Genomic DNA, 25,164 nt, shown 5'->3' with positions numbered 1-25,164 from the left:
CTGCACAATGGTCAGGAGGAATTTTGGACCATTCCTCTTTACAAACTGTTTCAGTTCAGCAATATTCTTGGGATGTCTGGTATGAACTGCTCTCTTGAGGTCATGCCACAGCATCTCAATCGGGTTGAGGTCAGGACTGACTGGGCCACTCGAGAAGGTGTATTTTCTTCTGTTGAAGCCATTCTGTTGTTTATTTACATCTGTGTTTTCGGTCGTTGTCTTGTTGCATCATCCAACTGCTGTTGAGCTTTAATTGGCGGACAGACAGCCTAACATTCTCCTGCAAAATGTCTTCTTATTAACCTCATTGAGCATTCTGTGCTGTGCTCTTGCAATCATCTTTGCAGGATGGCCTATCCTAGGGAGAGTACCAACAGTGCTGAACTTTCTCCATTTATAGACAATTTGTCTTACCGTGAACTGATGAACATCAAGGCTTTTAGAGATACTGTTGTATTCAATATAGACACGAAAAATACAATAAATTATGTGTTATTAGTTTAAGTCCACTATGTCTATTGTTGTGACTTAGATGAAGATCAGATCAAATTTGATAACCAATTTATGCACACATCTACATTTTTACATACAGTTGAAGTCGGAAGTTTACATACACTTAGGTTTCAGTCATTAAAACTCGTTTTTCAACCACTCCACAAATGTTTTGGTAACAAACTATAATTTTGGCAAGTCGGTTAGGACATCTACTTTGTGCATGACACAAGCAATTTTAACAACAATTGTTTACAGACAGAGTGAATAATAAGTGAAATAATCTATCACAATTCCAGTGGGTCAGAAGTTTCCATACAATAAGTTGAATGCACATTTAAACAGCTTGGAAAATTCCAGAAAATTATGTCATGGCTTTAGAAGCTTCATGGTTTTAGAAGCACCCCCACAACACGATGCTGCCACCCCCGTGCTTCACGGTTGGGATGGTGTTCTTCGGCTTGCAAGCATCCCCCTTTTTTCTCCAAATATAACGATGGTCATTATGGCCAAACAGTTCTATTTTTGTTTCATCAGACCAGAGGACATTTCTCCAAAAAGTACAATCTTCGTCCCCATGTGCAGTTGCAAACCGTAGTCTGGCTTTTTATGGCGGTTTTGGAGCAGTGGCTTCTTCCTTGCTGAGCGGCCTTTCAGGTTATGTCAATATAGGACTCGTTTTACTGTGGATATAGATACTTTTGTACCTGTGTCCTCCAGCATCTTCACAAGGTTCTTTGCTGTTGTTCTGGGATTGATTTGCATTTTTCGCAGCAAAGTATGTTCATCTCTAGGAGACAGAACGCGTCTTCTTCCTGAGCGGTATGACGGCTGTGTGGTCCCATGGTGTCTATACTTGCGTACTATTGTTTGTACGGATGAACGTGGTACCTTCAGGCGTTTGGAAATTGCTCCCAAGGATGAACCAGACTTGTGGAGGTCGAGGCTGATTTCTTTTGATTTTCCCATGATGTCAAGCAAAGAAGCACTGAGTTCGAAGGTAGGCCTTGAAATACATCCATCTACATCCATGCACAAAGTACATGTCCTAACCGACTTGCCAAAACTATAGTTTGTTAACAAGACATTTGTGGATTGGTTGAAACACTTAGGTTGGCGTCATTAAAACTCGTTTATGTAAACTTCTGACTTGAACTGTATTTTCTTATTGTCTATAGGTTATTTCTTATTATGTGTGAAGTTAGTTTCGGTATAGTTTTTGTAGTTTCGATGGGCCGGCTGTGGAGGCTGACTGGCAGTGTTTGTTTCACGCTCAACAACTTGGACAGAGTCAAGGATATGTTTTGCATTATTCTAAAGACCTACTGCAACACATAGCATGTTTTCATTCCCTTTACAATACATTTGATTAGTAATAGAATTACAGTAATTAAAACAGTCCTGTAACAGCTGCTTTTTACAAAGTAAAATGTTAAAGAGTATGGTATCAACCTGCAAGTTGCACGGTCAAATTATTAACATGAGTGCCAACGCTGATAAATAGGCATAACACAAACTCATCATTACTATTGTTGTTCTACATTAAATCAACCTCTTCACCCTCATCATTCAGTTAGGCCTAATTGAAATTCGATTGTGAAGTGACTTGCACAATTATGCCCATTCCATTAATTTGTCATTCATTGTCGGCTGGAAGCGTTTGCTTCTCTGGATAGAGTCAAGGATATGTTTAGCATTATTCTAAAGGCCTACTACAACATGTAGCATGTTTTTGTTTCCCTTACAATAAATTTGATTCATAATAGAGTTACAATAAATAAAACAGTCCCATAACAGATATTTTTACAAAGTAAAACATAAAAGAGAATGATTTTAACCCGCAAGGCGCGTGGTCAAATTATTTGCTGCTGATAAATAGGCATAACACAAACTCATCTTTATGCTATTGTCTTTCCAAATTAAATCAACCTCTTCACCCTCCTTATCATTCAGTTATGCCTAATTTAAATAAAATGTTGGAGTAAGGTGCACAATTATCACCCATTCATCCATTTCATTCATTCAGTGAGGAGCGAGAGAGAGGCATTAGCACCTTGCTGGGTACCAACGTCCTACAGCAAGTTGGGGAAAAAAGGCTCTAAATACTTTTCTATTTGTGATTTCAACATTCTGACAAATGAGCAGTGTACAATACAAACATTTAGGAATAGTCAGGGAAGGAGCAGGACATTAGCTTTTTATTTATTTACAAAATCAAACGTCAGCGTTAATTAACCTGTTTATTATACTCCACAGAATGATAGTTACAAAAGATAAACTAGCCCAGTGTGTGTGTGTGTGTGTGTGTGTGTGCGCGCCTTGCCATGCCATATTAACAGAGTCATGGGAGACCGGTGACATTTAGTTTAGCAGCAGGCTGCTGACGGGCCAATGTGGAGAATCAGAATTAATGGGACAGTTGTCTGTAAAGCAGACAGGGGAGGCTTCCTACTGTACTTGGGACTGATCTACACATAAAGAGGTAATTCTGTCTGGTACTGCTAATTTGTGTGTGTGCATGTGCGTGCACCATTGCTACTCTTCTCCTCTATCACCTCCTCCTCCCCCACTTCAGGAAGGTAATCCCAAAATGATATTAAAAAGGCCAGACGCTTATAAAAATTGCCACTGTCATCTGTGGGAGGATTAAATAGATGATGGGTTTACTTGAATTCAAAGCCAAGTGTGGAGGGGTGGGGGACAAAGACACAGTACTGAGGGCTGAAGATTGATTATAAACCATGACATTCTTCTGTCTTACTGCTTTGTTCCTTTACACTAGGAGAATTACAGCACCAGTCAAAAGTTTGGACACACCAACTCATTCTAGAGTTTTTCATTATGTTTACTATTTTCTATATTTTAGAATAATAGTGAAGACATCAAAACTATGAAATAGCACATATGGAATCATGTAGTAACCAAAAAAGTGTAAAACAAATCTAAATCTATTTTAGATTTTAGATTCTTCAAAGTAGCCACCTTTTGCCTTGATGACAGCTTTGCACACTCTTGGCATTCTCTCAACGAGCTTCATGAGGAATGCTTTTCCAACAGTCTTGAAGGAGTTCCCACATATGCTGAGCACTTGTTGGATGCTTTTCCTCCACTCTGTGGTTCAACTCATCCCAAACCATCTCAATTGGGTTGAGGTCGGGTGATTGTGGAGGCCAGGTCATCTGGTACAGCACTCCATCACTCTCCTTCTTGGTCAAATAGCCCTTACACGAACTGGAGGTGTGTTGGATCATTGTCTTGTTGAAAAACAAATGAACAAACTAAGCGCAATCCAGATGGGATGGTGTATTGCTGCAGAATGCTGTGGAAGCCATGCTGGTTAAGTGTGCCTTGAATTCTAAAAAAATCACTGACAGTGTCACCAGAAAAGCACCATCACACCTCCTCCATGTTTCACGGTGGGAACCACACAGAGATCATCCGTTCACCGAATGCGTCTCACAATGCATTGGTGGTTGGAACCAAAAATCTCCTAATTTGGACAGATTTCCACCGGTCGAATGTCTTTTGCTTGTGTTTCTTGGCCCAAGCAGGTGTCTGCAGAAGAGGTAACTCTGTGTCTTCCTTTCCTCTGGCGGTCCTCATGAGAGCCAGTTTCATCATAGCGCTTAATGGTTTTGCGACGGCACTTAAAGAAACGGATTGACTGACCAACCTTTATATCTTAAAGTAATGATGGATTGTTGTTTCTCTGTGCTTATTTGAGCTGTTCTTGCCATAATATGGACTTGGAATTTTACCAAATAGGGTTTCTTCTGTATACCACCCCTACCTTGTCACAACACAACTGATTGGCTCAAACGCATTGAGAAGGAAAGATATCCCACAACTTAACTTTTAACAAGGCACACCTGTTAATTGAAATTCATTCCAGGTGACTACCTCATGAAGCTGGTTGACGGAATGTCAAGAGTGTGCAAAGCTGTCAATAAGGCAAAGGGTGGCTACTTTGAAGAATTACTACATGATTCCACTCGTTATTTCATAGGGTTGATGTCTTCACTATTATACTACAATGTAGAAAATAGTAAAAAATAAAGAAAAACCCTTGAATGAGTAGGTTTTTTCCTAACTTTTGACCGGTACTGTATATTAGCTAGTTATTTACCCTCAATCAGATATGCTTGATGCACGATTGTCTATCACACAAGCACTAAATACACCTGTTGCCACAACAAATTCATTAATTGACATACATTTTCAGTGAGTGTGTTTTTTGGTCTCTCTGGTAACACTTTATTTGGATAGTCCATCTGTAGATGCTCTATAGAGTATCAGTAACATTTCAACTGATTATCTGCTAACCCTAACCCTTAGCCTAACCCTTATTCTAAACCTAACCTTTGCAAGCAGTTGCTTATCAACAGATAGTTTGTTGATAGTATGACGATCTGTAGAGCATCTACAGATGAACTATCCTGACTGTCCACTACTGATCCACCCAGAATAAGATGATGTTGTGTTAGATTAGACGCAGTTTGATCTGTGATCCCATAGTAATTAATGAGGAATAGTGTCTGCATCCCAAATGTACCCTATTCCCAAAATAGGGCACTACCTATGACCATGGCCCATAGGGTTCCAGTTCAAAGTAGTGCGCTATATCCGTAATAGGGTGCCATTTAGGATTTTTCCTGTATGATTTAATAGCATTGTGTTTGCTCAGGCCAGGCTAATGTGGCCAGTCAGCATCCAGTGTGAATCTGATCCAACAGCAGCCATCACTGGCTCTATTAAACACACTGGAGACTGGAGCAGGGTTATGACTGTGAAATGGTAATATCATCTTTATGTTTGTGTTTACCAAGAGCACTGACTCGCACTATTCGCTCGCTTTTAGGATATTCCTGCGGATTCACTTTTAATTGAATCAGCAAAGTAGTAAACGTAAGTCGACAGAAGTTTGGAATCTGTTCCGCAATAGACATCAAAAACATTAAAACAGCTCTACTTAGTTGTGATTAGGAAAGCATCCCAAACCATCCAGACTAATGTAACTAGCCCGTGCCATATACAAACTGCTCTGTACTTTAGGGGAAATTGGAATTACACTCATATTAATCACGTGTATGGGAGGGAGCATTGCATTATACAGCAGTTTCCTCTTTCATCGGGAAGTAAAGACGCCAATCTCCTAATGTTGTCATGTTAAAGTTGAATAGGCAGCGGAGACAAGGGTATTTACGGTGATTACTGGATCTGCTGGTTCTTAGTGGAGATAAGGGAAATAGCCCAGTCTTCTAGAGAGAGTGCTGGTTGGACATTTGGAGGGAAGTTTGAGCTATCTCATTACTATCACATCACTGAAATGAAAAGGCAGCAGAGTTGTGGTGGAATTGAGAAAGCTAATTGTCTTTATGTCTGTGTGCAAGCATGCCCACATAATTCCCCCACTGAAGGATTGGCTTTAAAAGTGGATCCTATGGTTTCTGCCAAGACCTTGTCTATGACCTTCAGGGTCAGGCAGATGCTGCTGTGGGAAATGGAAGAGGAACGCAGAGTAGGGTTTTCTCTCTCTCTCTCTCTCTCTCACTCATTCTCGCTCTCTCTGCCCCTCTCTCTCTCCCTTACACTCTCGTTATCTCTTTCTCTCTTCATCCTCTTTTAGCACCACATCTCTTTTTAGGCCACAGATGGATCATCAATAATGTATGGTTTAGAACAGAGGTTGGAGCAGAGGCTTTTAACAAGGCTTTAGTGCCCCTCTACGTTGCCCGCTAGTCACTAGGTGGTCACATTCTAGCAAAAAAGGCTTAGATTTATACCCAAACTAGATATAAACACTCCAGCTAGCAGATTTGGTGTCTTGTAAATTGTGGGAATGTATATTATTGGTTTCACATTGGTTGTGGGAACAGCCATAGGTTTACTGACTGGTAAAACTTTAAGTTTTTTTAAATGTTCTGAGAACGGAAGTGAACATTTAGAATGTTCTGGGAATGTTCTAAGAATGTTTTACTCTGGTTCCATTATAGTTTTCCTGGGAGATTTTATTAATGCTTGAAGAATGGAAATTATAGGTTATTTTAACGTTTTTCAATAACTTCCTTAAAATGTTTCAATGTTTCAGTAATACTGCACTTGTTTTAATTCCCAGCACAGAAATGTATTTCCTTAAGCATTAATCATGCTGGTGTGGCGGACCGTATTACCGGCACACCGGCAGTCATGGGTCATGAAGGCAGTCAAATTCCATGTGACCCTTTTATTCATTGTAATTAGGCTTCTCCAAGCTCTGATGCTGCTGATGGTCATTAGTAGCCTACCAAACTTGCTAACTGCCTGGTACTCAGCACTCTATTGCCCCTCTAATCACTCTGACATCAATACAAATGTTTTCGAAAATCGAATCAAACACTTCATGAGCTCATGTTGAGCAACATTTCTATAGGTTTGACATTTGTTTTTTCCTGCTGCCCCTGTTTCGAGATCGACCGGTGCATGATAATGGTCCATTCTAAATCAAAAACAAATTTCACACATATATATTATTTAGTGTATGTAAAGACAAGATTAAATCAAGAATAGTCTGATGGATGACAATATTAGCTTATCACTTGTTAATTATATATTATCACTTATCACACCAGCATAAGAAACTGTCTTTTTAGAATCATAGTTGCACACCTTATGTAGCCTAGCCAATAGGCCTATATGTTTTAATAAGGTTTGTATCACAAACCTTATTAAAATTAACCACATTAATCTGCTTTACAAGGGCCTAACTGGCATACATATGCAGTGCATGAGACTCATGTTTGGGGAAGATACTTTTCACCATAAATATGCACCTTTTTATAATAAAAGCATTACGTTCATAATCTTATTTGCGGTCACTTTTGATAAAGGTGTTTTCCCGCTAATAGAACATTTGTACTTATAGCCTAGCTTATTGTCATATGTGCCATGTGTGCATTGCTGTGCTTATAATGTGAAGATATAGCCTAATAGTTTATCAACATTTTAAGCTAAACGTTCTGATCTGTTGCATCAGCCACATTGCGTAAAAAAAGTTATTTTTGATGCTAGTGGTTGTATTAATTTGGGATCTATTGCATCTCACCACTGTCCCAGACTAAGTTTGGAAAATGTATTACTCGCACAGAATAGAATAGGTCGACTTTTGTACTAAGGGGCATAGCAGTTGCGTCCCTGATGTGTCTGTCTTCACTTTTAGCCTGTGAGAAAGACCCGATCACGTGATGGAGAGCCATGTAAGTGAGAGGCGCTTTGTATTGCACAGTGCTCAGGGAGAATGGCACAACGCAGCACTCCGGTCCACAAAAGGCATGGATTTTTTTTAGGGTGCGTTACGTTCACAAAGGGGATGCCACCGTGAAATTCGAGGCATTATCAAGTGCTTGTCAAACTGTGAATGAGAGACTGTTGGAGTGTCTACAGCCTGAGGAAAAACAAAGCAGAGCTCATGCCTTTCATTCAACGTTTTTTTTTTTTTTTTACAATTTATTAAAAATCAAAACATATAGCCCAAATTTGTAGAACAACTAAATGTATAACTCTAATAACTCATTAGTAACTCTAAATTAAGCATATAGGGAGTACCTATTTTAACTGCTCAACACAGAATAGCCGCATGTGTGCACTCCCTCAAATCGTTTGGAGAAAATATTGATATTTTATTCAGCTTTGTTCAATTGTATTATCAAACTATAAAATAATATAAAATATTGCCACAAAATTCTAAGCCGGTCTTGTCTGCTAAATGAACTAGTGTAGCTCACAGCCATTTGGCCTAGCCAGATCAGGACATAACATAAGGACAACTCAGAGTATGTGATTGTTTTCTTCTGAAATAGGCTACATTTTCTTAATCTCATACTTCTTTAGACCTGTTTAAAATAAATAATGGATTTATTGTGAAGGTGTAGGCTATACTACATGGATGTATTATTTTTTTTTTTAAATGAATGTGTTCATGTTAATTAACGGTCAATTACCGTGAGATCAATCACTGACTGACGAAATGTAGTGATCCCACAGCCCTAATCATGCAAACATATTTTTTATTGTTACACGGCCTCGGTGAGATTCAAACCTACAGTTTCAGTCTACTCAACCAGACCTCATTTCAAAGGAAACAAGCACTCATTAAGATCAGGTGTGGCCAATTAGTAGGTGAGGCGAACACACAGGAAGAGTTTTGATGCTGAGAATTGAATGTATATCATTTTTAATAACATTCCTAGAGCATTCTCTGAGCATTACAAATGTTTCTTGGGGCTTTTATGGAAAGTTTTCTTAATGTTCTCGGAGGAATTTGAGAACATTACTTTAATTAGAACCATGAGGAAAAATGTAGAATACATTATGCTGACGTACTGAAATTCCCACAGAATAATGTTGTTTCATAACTTTTTTTGGAACCATTTGAGAACTTAACTTTAAATTGAACCACGAGGAAACCTGTAGGAAACTTTATGCTGAAATTCCCACAGAAGAACATTGTTTCTTAACATTATCTGAATTATTTGGGCGCATTCCCAAATACAGACCAGTTTGAGAACATTACCAAAATTGAAATGAAGTGTAACCACGTTTAAACATAAAAAAAGTAATAATCAGTAATGTCAATGTCCTTAATGTGCTGAGAATGATCCAAAGCCAAGCAACTATCCTGCACCATTCCCAGAAAGCTGTGGGAAGGTTGTATGTAAAAATAACCATAGGACAACCACGCTCACACCAAGCTCTAAGAAACATATTGTTCTCAGAACATTATGTGCTAGCTGGGACACTGTTAATGTGCACTTTATTGGGGTTTTTTTATAACTCAGGCGCCTTTTTTATTTTCCTGTGAACCTTGCCCCTACCTGAGAGAACTTATTGCAGGGAGCGAGCAAAGCATCTGGCCAAGAATGAAGTGGCATTGATCGCCTGGCTCTCAGCGACTTGAGTGAGAGAGAGTTAGTGAGAGAGTGTTTTATTTGCTTATTTGTGTGTGCAAAGGGAACAAGAGAAAAGAGAGTGAGGCACTGTTTTGGGCACAATTATGCAGAGCCGTTTCATGTCATTTCAGCAAGCCATGACACTCAACATCTCAGATTGTTCTGAAATCGTTTATGTAGTTAAAAACAGGAAAGATGGGCATTCCTGAAACTTAATTTTGTTGAAATTGTATTTGATCTTGGAGAAATGAATTGATTGCACCCAAATTGGCCATTTTAATTTATAGGATTCAGATAATATTAAATAAACATGCCACTCAACATCCGACTTGGACCAAACTTCTTCCTATCAAGTGGTCATAACATGGTACTTCCGCACTTCTTTATGGGAAATAATGCAAGTGACGTAATGACACATTTTTCTCAACAGGGGAAAACCAGATTCACAAGGAATACATTATATAGTATGGGGAAGCAATACTCCAAGCCAAAACGTCATACCTCTTGTCAAACTCAGAGAACCGATACTGTATACTGGTTGTTTGGATTGGCTTAGCATGTGAGGTGGGGGGTCCGTGGATGGCTTTGGAACATTTTAGGGGATCCATTTATGTCTTTTTAAGTTTGGGCCAAATCGCATGGTGGGTACTATATTTATTGAATATTATCTGAATCCTAGAATTTTAAATTAGAGATTAAATTATATTTAAACAAAATAATGTTTCAGGAATGCTAATTGTATCTGTTACTAACTACATAAATAATTTCAGAACTATCTGAGATGGTGGGTGCTTTTTGAGGTGGAAACAACCCTTAAGTTTTGTTAGTACATTCTAGAGCCCAGACCCATGTGGAGCGACTTGTTTACTACTCAGGGTGTAGTGCATGTGTCCTGGGGGTTAGGGTGGGGTTCCAGACGTATTTGTTTACTGGATACATTTCTCTGGAGAAAGCTGTGTGCATATTTGCCTGTTTTATGCAAGCCTCCTTTAATCAATCAACACTCCAATGGAAAAGGCCTTTGTAAGGTCTTCCTTCTGCATATTTTTTAATGTGCCTGAACAAGAGCATTTTTTTGATTGGTGTTCATAACCAGAATTTCAAGATCTTGGTAGACATGTACAATAGTAAGATAACAGATGTGTTGTGCTGTTGAAGCCTTGTGATATTCTGCTGTAGTTGAGTCAAGAGGGCTCAAAACAAAAATCTAGTCTACTCCGTAGTGGGATTTGGCCTGGCTGACTGTGCTAATATTCTGTGTGTTATCAAATCAAGTTTTATTGGTCACATACATATTTAGCAGATGTTATTCGGGTGTTGCGAAATGCTTGTGTTCCTCACTCTAACAGTGGAGTGATATCTAACAAATCACAACAACACACACAAATCTAAAAGTAAAATAATGGAATGACATGGCTTCTTGTTTTCCCTTTGTAATCTGTGATTGTCTGTAGACCCTGCCACGTACGTTTCGTGTCTGATCCGTTGAATTCCGACTCCACTTTGTCTCTGTACTGATGTTTTGCCTGTTTGATTGCCTTACGGAGGGAATAACTACACTGTTTGTATTGCCATGGTTGCATGAGGTGGTTTGTGCTTTCAGTTTAGCTGTAATGCTGCCATCTATCCACGATTTCTGGTTTTGGTACGTTTTAATAGTCACAGTGGGAACAACATAACCTATATACTTCCTGATCAACTCCGTCACCATGTCCGTTCATGCATTAATGTTATTCTCTGACGGCTACCCGGAACATATAATCAGTCCGTGTGATCAAAGCAATCTTGGCGCATGGATTCCGATTTGGTCAGCCCAGCGTCGAAAATACCTTAGCATGGGCACTTCCTGTTTGAGTTTCTGCCTATAGGAAGGGAGGAGCAAAATGGAGTTGTGATCTGATTTGCCGAAAGGAGGGCGGGGGATGGCCTTGTAGGCATCCCGGAAGAGAGACTAGCAGTGGTCGAGTGTTATCCCAGCTCGAGTACTACAGTCAATGTGTTGATAGAACTTCGGTAGCGTTTTCCTCAAATGTTCTTTGTTAAAATCCCCAGCTACAATAAATGCTGCCTCAGGATATGTGGTTTCCAGTTTGCATACAGTCCAGTGTCGTTCCTTGAAGGCCGTCGTGGTATCGGCTTGAGGGGGAATATACACTGCTGTGACTGCTGTGACTACATTTGATTGTAGGGTATGCTAGGTCAGGTGAACAAAAGGACTTGAGTTTCTCTACGTTATCACAATCATGAGTGGTTAATCATGAAACAATCACCACTGCCCTTCTTCTTCCCGGAGTGTTCTTTATTCCTGTCTGCGCAGTGTACTGAGAACCCAGTTGGCTGTATGAACGGGGCCAGTATATCCGGAGAGAGCCATGATTCCGCAAAACAGAGTATGTTACAGTCCCTGATGTCTCTCTGGAAGGAGATCCTGGCCCTGAGCTCGTCTACTTTATTGTCCAGAGACTCTGAAGTGGTGGATGGTGTGCCCGCCTCCTGAGTCGGACTAGAAGTCCACTCCGAATACCTCTTCTCAGCCGGCGGCATCTTGGAGCAGCCTCTGGGATAAGTTAATTTGCCCTGGGGGGTGCGAACAAACGATCCAATTTGCCAAAGTCGTATTCGTGTTCGTAATGCGGGCGAGTTACCATCACTCTGACATCCACAAGTTCTAACCAGCTGTATGTAATAACACAAAAAAAAAACGTTCTGGGCTAATGATGTAAGAAATAACCAATAAAAACAAAATACTGCAATGTTGCTTAGCAGGTAGAAGCAGAGCTGCCATGTCTGTCGGCGCCATCTTACTTATTATCCCACCTCTAGTGAGAGAACTTCTGCTATACAGGTACATTGCTGTGTGTGGGCATGGCAGCAAGCGTGGTTGGGCGTGCATGTGTAAATAGAGACATCAGGGAGTCTTGGCTGGAGACGCCAAGGTCACATCAGAAGAGGGCTGACTAATGCACAACTCTGCAGTCATCCCTCTCTTCTTTTTCTCCTCCCCTAACCTTCTCTTTCTTCCTCCTCAGCTCCTTTCTTCCTCCCTAGTCATCCCTCTCTCCTACGTTGTTATTGGTCTGTACAGAGGGCAGGGAACACTGGGCACATGGCTCACGTATCGCTGCGTCAGAACGCATCAGAACGTGCAAAGTCAGAGTCCGGAATATATATATATGTATATATATGTGTATGTATATGTATACAGTGCCTTGCGAAAGTATTCGGCCCCCTTGAACTTTGCGACCTTTTGCCACATTTCAGGCTTCAAACATAAAGATATAAAACTGTATTTTTTTTCTGAAGAATCAACAACAAGTGGGACACAATCATGAAGGGGAACGACATTTATTGGATATTTCAAACTTTTTTAACAAATCAAAAACTGAAAAATTGGGCGTGCAAAATTATTCAGCCCCTTTACTTTCAGTGCAGCAAACTCTCTCCAGAAGTTCAGTGAGGATCTCTGAATGATCCAATGTTGACCTAAATGACTAATGATGATAAATACAATCCACCTGTGTGTAATCAAGTCTCAACGTTATGTTTGGCGTAAAAGCAACACAGCTCATCTCCCTGAACACACCATCCCCACTGTCAAACATGGTGGTGGCAGCATCATGGTTTGGGCCTGCTTTTCTTCAGCAGGGACAGGGAAGATGGTTAAAATTGATGGGAAGATGGATGGAGCCAAATACAGGACCATTCTGGAAGAAAACCTCATGGAGTCTGCAAAAGACCTGAGACTGGGACGGAGATTTGTCTTCCAACAAGACAATGATCCAAAACATAAAGCAAAATCTACAATGGAATGGTTCAAAAATAAACATATCCAGGTGTTAGAATGGCCAAGTCAAAGTCCAGACCTGAATCCAATCGAGAATCTGTGGAAAGACCTGAAAACTGCTGTTCACAAATGCTCTCCATCCAACCTCACTGAGCTCGAGCTGTTTTGCAAGGAGGAATGGGAAAAAATTTCAGTCTCTCAATGTGCAAAACTGATAGAGACATACCCCAAACGACTTACAGCTGTAATCGCAGCAAAAGGTGGCGCTACAAAGTATTAACTTAAGGGGGCTGAATAATTTTGCACGCCCAATTTTTCAGTTTTTGATTTGTTCAAAAAGTTTTAAATATCCAATAAATGTCGTTCCACTTCATGATTGTGTCCCACTTGTTGTTGATTCTTCACAAAAAAATATAGTTTTATATCTTTATGTTTGAAGCCTGAAATGTGGCAAAAGGTCGCAAAGTTCAAGGGGGCCGAATACTTTCACAAGGCACTGTACATATGAAGTGGGTAAAACAGTATGTAAACATTATTAAAGTGCCCAGTGTTCAATAACTCTATGTTCATGGGGCAGCAGTCTAAGTTGCAGGGTAGAGTATTGGCAGGGTAGTTGGCTAGAGATACTACTGCACGGCTAGTGACTGTGACTCTGACTGTGGTTCAGTGCAGGGTACTGGGCAGAGGCTGGCTAGTGGTGACTTTTTTACAGTTTCATGGCCTGGACATAGAAGCTGTTTATTAGCTTTGATGAACCTGTACTGTCTCCGCCTTACTAGATGGTAGCGAGGTAAACAGGCCGTATCCCGGGTGGCTGAGGTCCTTGAGTTGTGTGTTAATTGTGTGTGTGTTGCAGCCAGCTGTTCTCTCTCTGTTTGTGGTGTCTTTAATTGACCATGCCAAAGGTTGTTGGCTCATTTGTGATTTGCTCCGTTGAGTCTAAGGAAGAGGAATGAGAATCCTGTCCTTTCTCTATGAGCTGTCACATGCACACACTTTCACACATATTCACACACACACACAAAGACATGCACGCACGCACACACACACACACACATAGGGCTCCAATTTCCCTCCACCACCCTCTGTGCTTCAGAAGCTCCTGATACAGCCAGCCCATTAAAATCAGTGTGTAATTGGAAAACAAGTTCCTGCATCTAGCCATAAAAAGCCAGGCTTATTCAGAGCTGTCCAATAATGACCCATCCCCTAACTTATTCTTACTTTCCTCAAACACAAAAATCCCTTACGCATTTTCATTGTGTAGTTCCTTGTGTAGTGTTAGTGCCAATCTAAGAAGTGTCAGTAGTGCTGCTGGGGTTTTCTGTTGCTAACAGTACCAGGCCATGGGGCAGTGGAGCAGCCTATATCAAATCATAGTGATAAGCTAAACACACACACACACACACACAGTCGCAGAGCAGCTCCAATGAACCCATTGCCTCTTGTCAAACAGCCTAGTTCCCTCAAGTCTTTACGCATGTTGTGTGCATGTGCACCAATGTGGATTTGTGTTCTCGAGCTGTTAGAAACAACCCAGTGTAGCCATCCCACAAAACTCGCTGGCACGTTCTACTGCCAATCAGAGAAATAGCAATTAGTATGCTACATAGGAAAGCCGTTGCTAGGTCAGGCTTTTATATCTCCCTTTCCCTCTCTCCCTCGATCCCTCTCTCCTTTTATTGAATGAAACAAAGAGTATCTTGCATCACACCCTCTGAGAGGGTGAGGAGAGGGATGTTATATAGACATTTCCAGAACCTTAAGTGTGAAAGGGCCATGGTGATGATGAAGCATTTCTCAAACAGCTGTAATCCCTTTATGACTCATACCAGCTGTCAATCACTCAGATGTAGCACTGGGAGTGGCTGGATTTGAAGATATTTATAACAAGTAGACAGGACTCTTTAGCTCTGTTGGACCAGGAGTTATTTTTTGGATTAAATGGTCAGGCGAAAAAACACAGTTGTACAGTGAGGTTCTTGCCTAGCAGGTTTTCTGGGTGTCTGTGTAGGTGTGTTTGATGATGTGCTCAGATTTAGTCTAATGAAACAAAGTGCGAACATTGTGTTCTGCCCTCCAGAACACGTGGGTTGATGTTTTCACTGTTTCTGTGTGCTGATGAAAATAGAGGAAAACAGTTTGATGCTGTTACCAGTTAATTAATTATACAACGTGTTTAAAATACTGGACCTGTTGCACCTCAATAACAACAACAAAAGCATAGTCACTACAGGCAGCAACATTCTAACACAGCTCACAATCTACTTACTACATCCAGTTTGTCAGCCTTAATTATAATCACTGGTGGAAAAAGTACCCAATTGTCATACGAGTAAAAGTAAATATACTCTAATAGATAATGACTCAAGTAAAAGTGCAAGTCACCCAGTAAAATATTACTTGAGTAAAAGTCTAAAAGTTTTTTATTTAAAATTTACTTAAGTATCAAAAGTAAATGTAATTGCTAAAATATACTTAGTATCAAAAGTTAAAGTATTAAACATTTCAAATTCCTTATATTAAGCACACCAGATGGCATCCTTTAACAAAAAACATGTTTTATTTACTAACGGATAGCCAGGGGCACACTCCAACACTCATTTACAAACAAAGTATGTGTTTAGTGAGTCCGCCAGATCAGAGGCAGTAGGGATGACCAGAGATGTTCTCTTGAACTGTCCTGCTAAGCATTCAAAATGTAACGAGTACTTTGGGTGTCGGAAAATGTATGGTGTAAAAATGACATTATTAGAAATTAAGTGAAGTAAAATGTAAATATTAAGTACTACTTAAGTAGTACTTTTAACACAGGCCTATTTATAAATTGGACTCTTACAACTTTGTATTCCTCCCCTAGTTTGGTCCAGGTTGGGTTGCTGAGTGAAACTGTGGATGGGTCCCAAATTATCCCTATTTAGCACACTACTTTTGACCAGAGACCTATGGGCCCTGGTCGATCGTAGTGCACTGTACAGTATTGGGAATAGGGTGCTATCTGGGACACATCCTGTGACCTGGTGTCCTTAAGTTATAATTTGGATGACTATAGAGTAGTGTTGTTTGTTATTATACTATGGGTGGGTCTAATCTTGAATGCTGGTTGGTTTAAACTGCATTCCAGCCGGTGTCTATGCCACAAGTTTCCACCAGCAAAATCTATGACGTTAAAATGCCTATTTACTCTGTTCCATCTGACTGCGCAATCCACTGTCTCATCAGCCCAGCCAAGCGATTTCTAAACTTTATCTCCTCTATAAAAAGCATCTAGACATTATCTCACATTTCCTTTAGACTAACATTTAGTTTTCAACAGTGGAGATTTGTATAAACCTTGCTGGTTGTCTCTCCGACGTTTGAAAAATTGTTTCAATATTCAAATTCGATCTCCAGCTGTCCCAAAGTAATGAGCATGTCGGAAGTTGGGACGAGACAGACAGGCAGGGTTTCTCAGCCAGTCGAAATCATGAATCAGCTGGCATCATTTTTATGGATAGACAAAGTAAAATGTAAATTGAAAAAAGGTCAAACGAAACTAATTGCAGCTAGTTTGCAGTCTTTCCAGATTCAGTTTGAAGTGATTGTTAGCTGTGTTGTTGGCAAGCTCCTTTCAACAGTGTCCTGATGAGTGAGCACATGTTCTATGCCAGGTGAAATCGTGCCTCATTAGCTCAATGTTATGGATGTATCCAAATAAATGTCACGAGAAAACACCTTAAACAAATGCAATTGCAGCTACTGTGCTGTTATTCTGGTTGCACTTTTTGACGTGACTGTAAGTTAGCTGTAGTTGGCTAGTTAGCAAGCAAAAGGTAAGAACGTTGCCAGCCATTATGGCAATGGAACATTTAGAACGAATGACTGGGTCGCGTCCATAGATACACAACGAAAGGCTGAATGACTGGGTAGCGCCTCTAGCAACCAAACCGGATAGAATGAACTACCCGCTGGCTTGGGTAGCAACCCTAGATGTGTGTCGGGACTATATCTTGTGGAAGGATAAAATAGAATTTATACATTCCTCAAAATAAAGTTTTTAATGAAAATATGTAAATAATTATTATTATTATTTGAATGTTGGTAAACCGTTGTATAAAAGTGATAATACCCTCGATGCCCGTGTTTGGAGGATATATTGGCATGGGCCTAACTACATCCGTGCCAATACAGTTGAAGTCGGAAGTTTACATATACTTTAGCCAAATACATTTAAACTCAGTTTTTCACAATTCCTGACTTTTAATCCCAGTAAAATGTCCCTGTCTTAGGTCAGTTAGGATCACCACTTTATTTTAAGAATGTGAACTGTAGTGAAATAGTAGTAGAGTGATTTATTTCAGCTTTTATTTCTTTCATCACATTCCCAGTGGGTCAGAAGTTTACATACACGTAATTATTATTTGGTAGCATTGCCTTTAAATGGTTTAACTTGGGTAAAACGTTTCTGGTATCCTTCCACAAGCTTCCCACAATAAGTTGGGTGAATTTTGGCCCATTCCACCAGACAGAGCTGGTGTAACTGAGTCAGGTTTGTAGGCCTTCTTGCTCGCACACACTTTTTGAGTTCTGCCCACACATTTTCTATGGGATTGAGGTCATGGCTTTGTGATGGCCACTCCAATACCTTGACTTTGTTGTCCTTAAGCCATTTTGCCACAACTTTGGAGGTATGCTTGGGGTCATTGTCCATTTGGAAGACCCATTGGCGACCAAGCTTTAGCTTCCTGGCTGATGTCTTGAGATGTTGCTTCAATATATCCACATTTTTCCTGCCTCATGATGCCCTCTATTTTGTGAAGTGCACCAGTCCCTCCTGCAGCAAAGCAACCCCCCCCCCCACAACATGATGCTGCCACCCCCGTGCTTCACGGTTGGGATGGTGTTCTTCGGCTTGCAAGCATCCCCCTTTTTCCTCCAAACATAACGATGTCATTATGGCCAAACAGTTCTATTTTTGTTTCATCAGACCAGAGGACATTTTTCCAATAAGTATGATCTTTGTCCCAATGTGCAGTTGTAAACCGTAGTCTGGCTTTTTTATGGCGGTTTTGGAGCAGTGGCTTCTTCCTTGCTGAGCAGCCTTTCAGGTTATGTTGATATAGGACTCGTTTTACTGTAGATATAGATACTTTTGTACCTGTTTCCAGCATCTTCACAAGGTCCTTTGCTGTTGTTCTGGGATTGATTTGCACTTTTCGCAACCAAAGTATGTTAATCTCTAGGAGACAGAACTGAGCGGTAGGATGGCTGCGTGGTCCCATGATGTTTATACTTGCGTACTATTGTCTGTACAGATGAATGTGGTACCTTCAGGTGTTTGGAAATTGCTCCCAAGGGTGAACCAGACTTGTAGAGGTCAACAATTTCTTTCTGAGGTCTTGGCTGATTTCTTTAGATTTTCCCATGGTGTCAGACAAAGAGGCACTGAGTTTGAAGGTAGGCCTTGAAATACATCCACAGGTACAACGACAATTGACTCAAATGTTGGCTTCGAAAGCCATGACATAATTTTCTGGAATTTCCCAATCTTTTTAAAGGCACAGTCAACTTAGTGTATGTGAACTTCTGACCCACTGGAATTGTGATACAGTGAAATAATCTGTCTGCAAACAATTGTTGAAATAATGTCTGCAAACAATTGTTGGAAAATTTACTTGTGTCATGCACATAATAGATGTCCTAACCAAAACTATAGTTTGTTAGCAAGACATTTGTGGAGTGGTTAAAAAACGAGTTTTAATGACTGCAAACTAAGTGTATATAAACTTACAACTTCAACTCTATATCCTCCAAACACCGGCTTCTCGGGCATTATCACTTAAGTGTGTCCTTCCCCACCACAGTTTCAGAGCCCAGCCAGCCAGCCCAGCAGCACATGGTTTACATTCTAACTCATTAGTATATTGCTGGAGTGCATCAACAAGTTCTGCCCTATCCCACTTATTAAAGATCAGACAGGGTCATTTCCATGTAAAAGACCCATGAGCAGCAACATGTGAAATTCTTAGGATCATGTTAAATTGCCTGCCAAATGAAAGCTAAGAGTTTACATTCCTTTGAAATTAAGGTACAGTACATACAGTGGGGAAATACACTGCCGATTTTGCAGGTATTCCTACATACAAAGCATGTAGAAGTCTGTAATCCAGAAAATCACATTGTATGATTTTTAAGTAATTAATTTGCATTTTATTGCATGACATATTATTTGATACATCAGAAAAGCAGAACTTAATATTTGGTACAGAAACCTTTGTTTGCAATTACAGAGATCATACGTTTCCTGTAGTTCTTGACCAGGTTTGCACACACTGCAGCAGGGATTTTGGTCCACTCCTCCATACATACCTTCTCCAGATTCTTCAGGTTTCGGGGCTGTTGCTGGGCAATACGGACTTTCAGCTCCCTCCAACGATTTTCTATTGGGTTCAGGTCTGGAGACTGGCTTGGCCACTCCAGGACCTTTAGAAGCTTCTTACGGAGCCACTCCTTAGTTGCCCTGGCTGTGTGTTTTGGGTCGTTGTCATGCTGGAAGACCCAGCCACGACTCATCTTCAATGCTCGTACTGAGGGAATGAGGTTGTTGGCCAAGATCTCTCGATACATGGCCCCATCCATCCTCCCCTCAATACAGTGTAGTCGTCCTGTCCCCTTTGCAGAAAAGCATCCCCAAAGAATTACGTTTCCACCTCCATGCTTCACGGTTGGGATAGTGTTCTTGGGGTTGTACTCCTCCTTCTTCCTCCTCCAAACACGGAGAGTGGAGTTTAGACCAAAAAGCTCTATTTTTGTCTCATCAGACCTCATGACCTTCTCCCATTCCTCCTCTGGATCATCCAGATGGTCAATGGCACACTTCAGACGGGCCTGGACATGCGCTGGCTTGAGCAGGGGGACCTTGCGTGCGCTGCAGGATTTTAATCCATGACGGCGTAGTGTGTTACTAATGGTTTTCTTTGAAACTGTGGTCCCAGCTCTCTTCAGGTCATGCCGTGTAGTTCTGGGCTGATCTCTCACCTTCCTCATGATCATTGATGCCCCACGAGGTGAGATCTTGCATGGAGCCCCAGACCGAGGGTGATTGACCGTCATCTTGAACTTCTTCCATTTTCTAATAATTGCACCAACAGTTGTTGCCTTCTCACCAAGCTGCTTGCCTATTGTCCTGTAGCCCATCCCAGCCTTGTGTAGGTCTAACATTTTATCCCTGATGTCCTTACACAGCTATCTGGTCTTGGCCATTGTGGAGAGGTTGGAGTCTGTTTGATTGAGTGTGTGGACAGGTGTCTTTTATACAGGTAACGTGTTCAAACAGGTGCAGTTAATACAGGTAATGAGTGGAGAACAGGAGGGCTTCTTAAACAAAAACTAACAGGTCTGTGAGAGACGGAATTCTTACTGGTTGGTAGGTGATCAAATACTTATGTAATGCAATAAAATGCAAATTAATTACTTAAAAATCATACAATGTTATTTTTGGAATTTTTGTTTTAGATTCCGTCTCTCGCAGTTGAAGTGTACCTATGATAAAAATGGCAGACCTCTACATGCTTTGTAAGTAGGAAACACTGCCGATTTTGCAGGTTATCAAATACTTGTTCTCCCCACTGTATATGATTTGGGATGAGTCGGACTGCAGAGGGAAGGTAAAGCTGCCAGCAAATGCTCTACATATGTGGGAACTCCTTCAATAATGTTGGGAAAGCATTCCAGGTGAAGCTGGTTGAGATAATGCCAAGAGTGTGCAAAGCTGTCATCAAGGCAAGGGGTGGCTATTTGAATAAATATATTTTGATTTGTTTAACACTTTTTTTGGTTTCTAAATTATTCTAATATGTGTTATTTCCTAGTTTTGCTGTCTTCACTATTATTCTACAATGTAGAAAATAGTAAAATAAAGAAAACCCTTGAATGAGTAGGTTTGTTCTAAAACTTTGGACTGGTAGTGTGTACATTTTCCCACAGCTTTAACTTCTGGTCAGAGAGATGGAAAAGGGGTCTTAGAAAACATCTACCAGATGAGAAACGTATGAAAACATAAGAATGTTGAAGTAAAGACCCCTGACTAATATCAACACTTAGATTTAGTTTCGGATACATTTCTCTGCTGTCACGGTCGTCCTCCTCTTCATCTGAAGAGGAGAGGCGAGATGGATCGGAGGACCAAAATGCGGCGTGGTATGTGTTCATCATTAATTTTAATACAGAAAACACTGAACACTGAAACCCTATGCAAAAACAATAAACGAAATAACAACCGTGACGCCAAATGCAAACTGCGCTGAAAATGGCAATCAACATAGACGATCACCCACAAACAAACAGAGCAACCCAGGAGACCTAAGTATGATTCTCAATCAGAGACAACTAATGACACCTGCCTCTGATTGAGAACCATACTAGGCCGAAACATAGAAATCCCAAATCATAGAAAATCAAACATAGACTGCCCACCCAACTCACGCCCTGACCATAATAAATACATACAAAACCAAGGAAATAAAAGGTCAGAACGTGACATCTGCCTTCTCTCAGTTCAAATTCCATTACTTAAAAACCACATATCTTTAAGATATTTTCTAATTTCTCTCCGTCATGAGGAGGGAAGATAATGGAAGTTCACAGAAGTAAGAATTAAAGGTAGACCTATCAATTAGTTAGTGTTTTTACTGTTATACATTTTTGTTTATGAATTATTAAGTAATTAAAACTCAATTCCGTTACCAAATAAAATAAATGTAGAGTATAGTTCAGTACAGTAAGGTAAAGTAGAGTTCAGTACACTACACAGTAGAGAACACAGAATGTACTGAACTCTGCGGTACTGTACAAAACTTTACTGTACTCTATTGTACGCTACTGTGCTGTACATTGATGTCCAAACTTGTGAAACAGAGATGTCTATGATTGGTTTAGATTTGGTCCAGACCGGACCAACCAAATGTGGTCTTGTTTGGGGGCAGAGCTCATTAAAAGAATAGCCAGTGTGTAGAATAATACCCAAATATGCAAAGGAGGATATTGCATATTTATACGTTTCTGTACCTATTTAAAACTACATTCATATCCAAAAGTATGCATTTCTGTGTAGTACAGATCAGGGACCCATGATGAAATTCTGTTACCGCAATTCCGTCACCGGGTGTAAATCCACTTCACCCCCATTCTTTCTGCAAACATCTTTAACTCTTAATTTGGAGCAGAGATCTAACAGATTTTTTGGAAAGCATGGACACAAAAACTGAGGGAGATTTTACCATAATTATGTTACCAAACTTTGCATCTGCACAGTTCTTCCAGTAAATGTGTTATGTTCAGTGTAAATTGTTAAAAGTAGTCATTGTGCATAGAGTTGTATGGTTTGTTAAACTTTAAAATCAATGTTTTTTGTTTGGCATACTGTTTAGCAATCCGAGTGTCTGCTACTGTTATTGTGGAATTGCCCACAGGCCACTGCGCTTCTCTGCTGCTCTGCTTGTGGATCAATGGATCATACAATGGAAGAGCTTTGCAAATGTACTTGATGCCAGACATACCCATATTGTCTTCTAAGGCAAATGGGTCATAGTCTCCATAGGAATCTAGAAAGGAGTCTTCACTATGCAATGATGCACACAAGTTTTGCAAGTTCTGTCGTATTTAGCGATAGGGAAATCAGATGGAAAATGTGTGTGTGTGCTTGATGTGTGTCCTTATCTGCCCTTCTTTATATTAGCCAGCAGTAGACTGACTCAGAGACTGACTGTTATCACCATATGACCCTTTCATACTTTCATATTGGTATTCATGATGCTATCCTCTGTTTTTATGACCTGCCTGGATACTGATATAGGAATGCCTTTAATATTTTCCATTTGGAGATAATAATAGCCTGCCTTTTGACTGTGAGATTATTATCTTTTGAATGCAATATTCTTCTACCGTTCAAGTTCTCAGATTGTAACAATATTTCCCTCTTCCTCTTCCACTTCATCTTCCTCCTTCTTTTCATCTTCTTCCCCATCCTCGTCCTCTTCCTCATCATCCTCATCCTCCTCCTCTCCCCTCCACCCCTCTCCTCCATTTTCTCCTTTCCTCCTCCCGCTCCTCCTCTCCCACAGAGAGCCAGCTCCTTCCGGGGAACAACTTCACCACAGAGTGCAATATCCCAGGGAACTTCATGTGTGGGGACGGGAAGTGTGTCCCAGGCGGGTGGCAGTGTGACGGACTGCCCGACTGCTTCGACAAGAGCGACGAGAAAGGCTGCCGTGAGTACAGCTCCCTTTCACCATCTCCACTTTCTAATTCTCTCTCATTCTCTCGCTCTCTCTAAGCATTTTAAGGGAACCAGAGACCAGGTTTAGTCCTGCACTTCTTGCTTCTCCCCTTCTTTCTTGTCTAGGCCCCCCCCATTCCCATCCCCCTATCCAACAAACCCATAGCCCCAGTTTAGCACTTGGGGAAACGTAATACCATCAAAGCAATGGACGATTATGCCTGTGTGTAGAAATAGCACATTATAATACTACTGTAACACCACGGTAATATAATCCAGTAAAGTCATGATCCTACTAGTGTTGCTTGGCTTTGATCTTTATTGAGCTTTCGTCTATCCTGCTATCTCTCTCGCTCTCGCTCTCTCTCTCTCGCCCCTCTCTCTCACTATCCCCGCTCTCCCCCCTTTATCCCCCCTCTCCACATAAAGATGGGAATGTTGATAAGCATTGACTTTGAGCTCCTGACATATTTAAAGAGGCAATCAGCAGTAGAAACAATAACAAAGCATTTCCCCACCCCTGTTTTGGTAAAAAAAAGCAGAGGGATGGGGCTGGAGAAATGTAACCACTCTCAAATTCATAGACAGAGCGATGGATGCAAGAACTGACCATCCATGATATCCAAATTATAGTTTTAGTCATGTTTTGGGCCTATATACAGTGTTTGTAAACAAAGTAAATGTACACAAACATTGGAGTAAAACAACCTTATATTTTGGGTTCTGATGGGGTAAGTCAGTTTAACTAAGCACCTGAGGCCTTTCTAAGTTATATTCTTCAAGAATCAATGGGTACATATCGTGAATTAACTCTTAAGTACAAAAATGGATGTAGCAATTGCGGATTACCCCTTTAAGGGGAACTCCCATCTCAAGTCGATGCATCGACACCCCCACCACACCCCGTCTCATTCTCCCTTCTTAAGTGAATATGTCTACAAGTATCCCATTTCTCTCTCTCTCTCTCTCTCTCTCTCTCTCTCTCTCTCTCTTGCTCGCTCTTGCTCTCTCTCTCTCCCCCTCTCTTCATCTCCAGGTGGGTTTTCCCCCTCATTCCCCTCTGATGACTGTTACCCCACCTTTCACTCACCTAATTATTTTTCTCCAATTAAGGAACATGTTTCCTCCTCATGTTGGGTGGGACGGGTGTTAGGTCCCTGCCAAACATCTACTCACCCCCTTCCCTTCTGGTTCTGCTGAGACTTTAAGACGCCTCTGGGAAATGTACATGTGGCTCAGCCCCAGTTTACACACCCTCCTAACTCTCATAACCCAATGCTCTCACACACACACACACACACACACACACACACACACACACACACACACACACACACACACACACACACACACACACACACACACACACACACACACACACACACACACACACACACACACACACTGCCCTACCCCTTGTCCTCTCCTTCCATCCCTTCTTCGCCAACACTCTCTCTGTTTGCTGTGGCAGCTCAGGGAGTCACCAGACAACTCAAATTTTGCCAACGGGACCCTGATTCCCAAGATGACATGTCACACTGGAGTTGTTCATGGATTGTTGTTCTCTCTTTCTTTCTCTCTCGCTCTCTTTCTCTCTCTTTGTCTCCCTCTATTTGTCTCTCTCTATTTGTCTCCCTCTATTTGTCTCTCTCTATTTGTCTCTCTCTTTGTCTCTCTCTTTGTCTCGGTCTCTCTCTCACTCTTTGTCT

General features: G+C 40.8%; 1 protein-coding gene across 1 annotated transcript in view; it reads left to right on the top strand.

Annotated features, from left to right (window-relative positions):
* Positions 1-25,164, top strand: part of ldlrad3 (low density lipoprotein receptor class A domain containing 3) — a 114,418-nt gene that overhangs the window by 25,204 nt on the left and 64,050 nt on the right. Inside the window, exon 2 of the mRNA XM_021600535.2 lies at positions 23,301-23,447. Coding sequence (XP_021456210.2) covers positions 23,301-23,447 — 147 coding nt within the window. The remainder of the gene's footprint in view (positions 1-23,300; positions 23,448-25,164) is intronic.

Source organism: Oncorhynchus mykiss, chromosome 1 (genome assembly GCF_013265735.2).
Source record: "Oncorhynchus mykiss isolate Arlee chromosome 1, USDA_OmykA_1.1, whole genome shotgun sequence".
In the NCBI taxonomy this organism is placed as follows: domain Eukaryota; kingdom Metazoa; phylum Chordata; class Actinopteri; order Salmoniformes; family Salmonidae; genus Oncorhynchus; species Oncorhynchus mykiss.
This window is presented reverse-complemented; position numbering and strand designations above follow the sequence as displayed.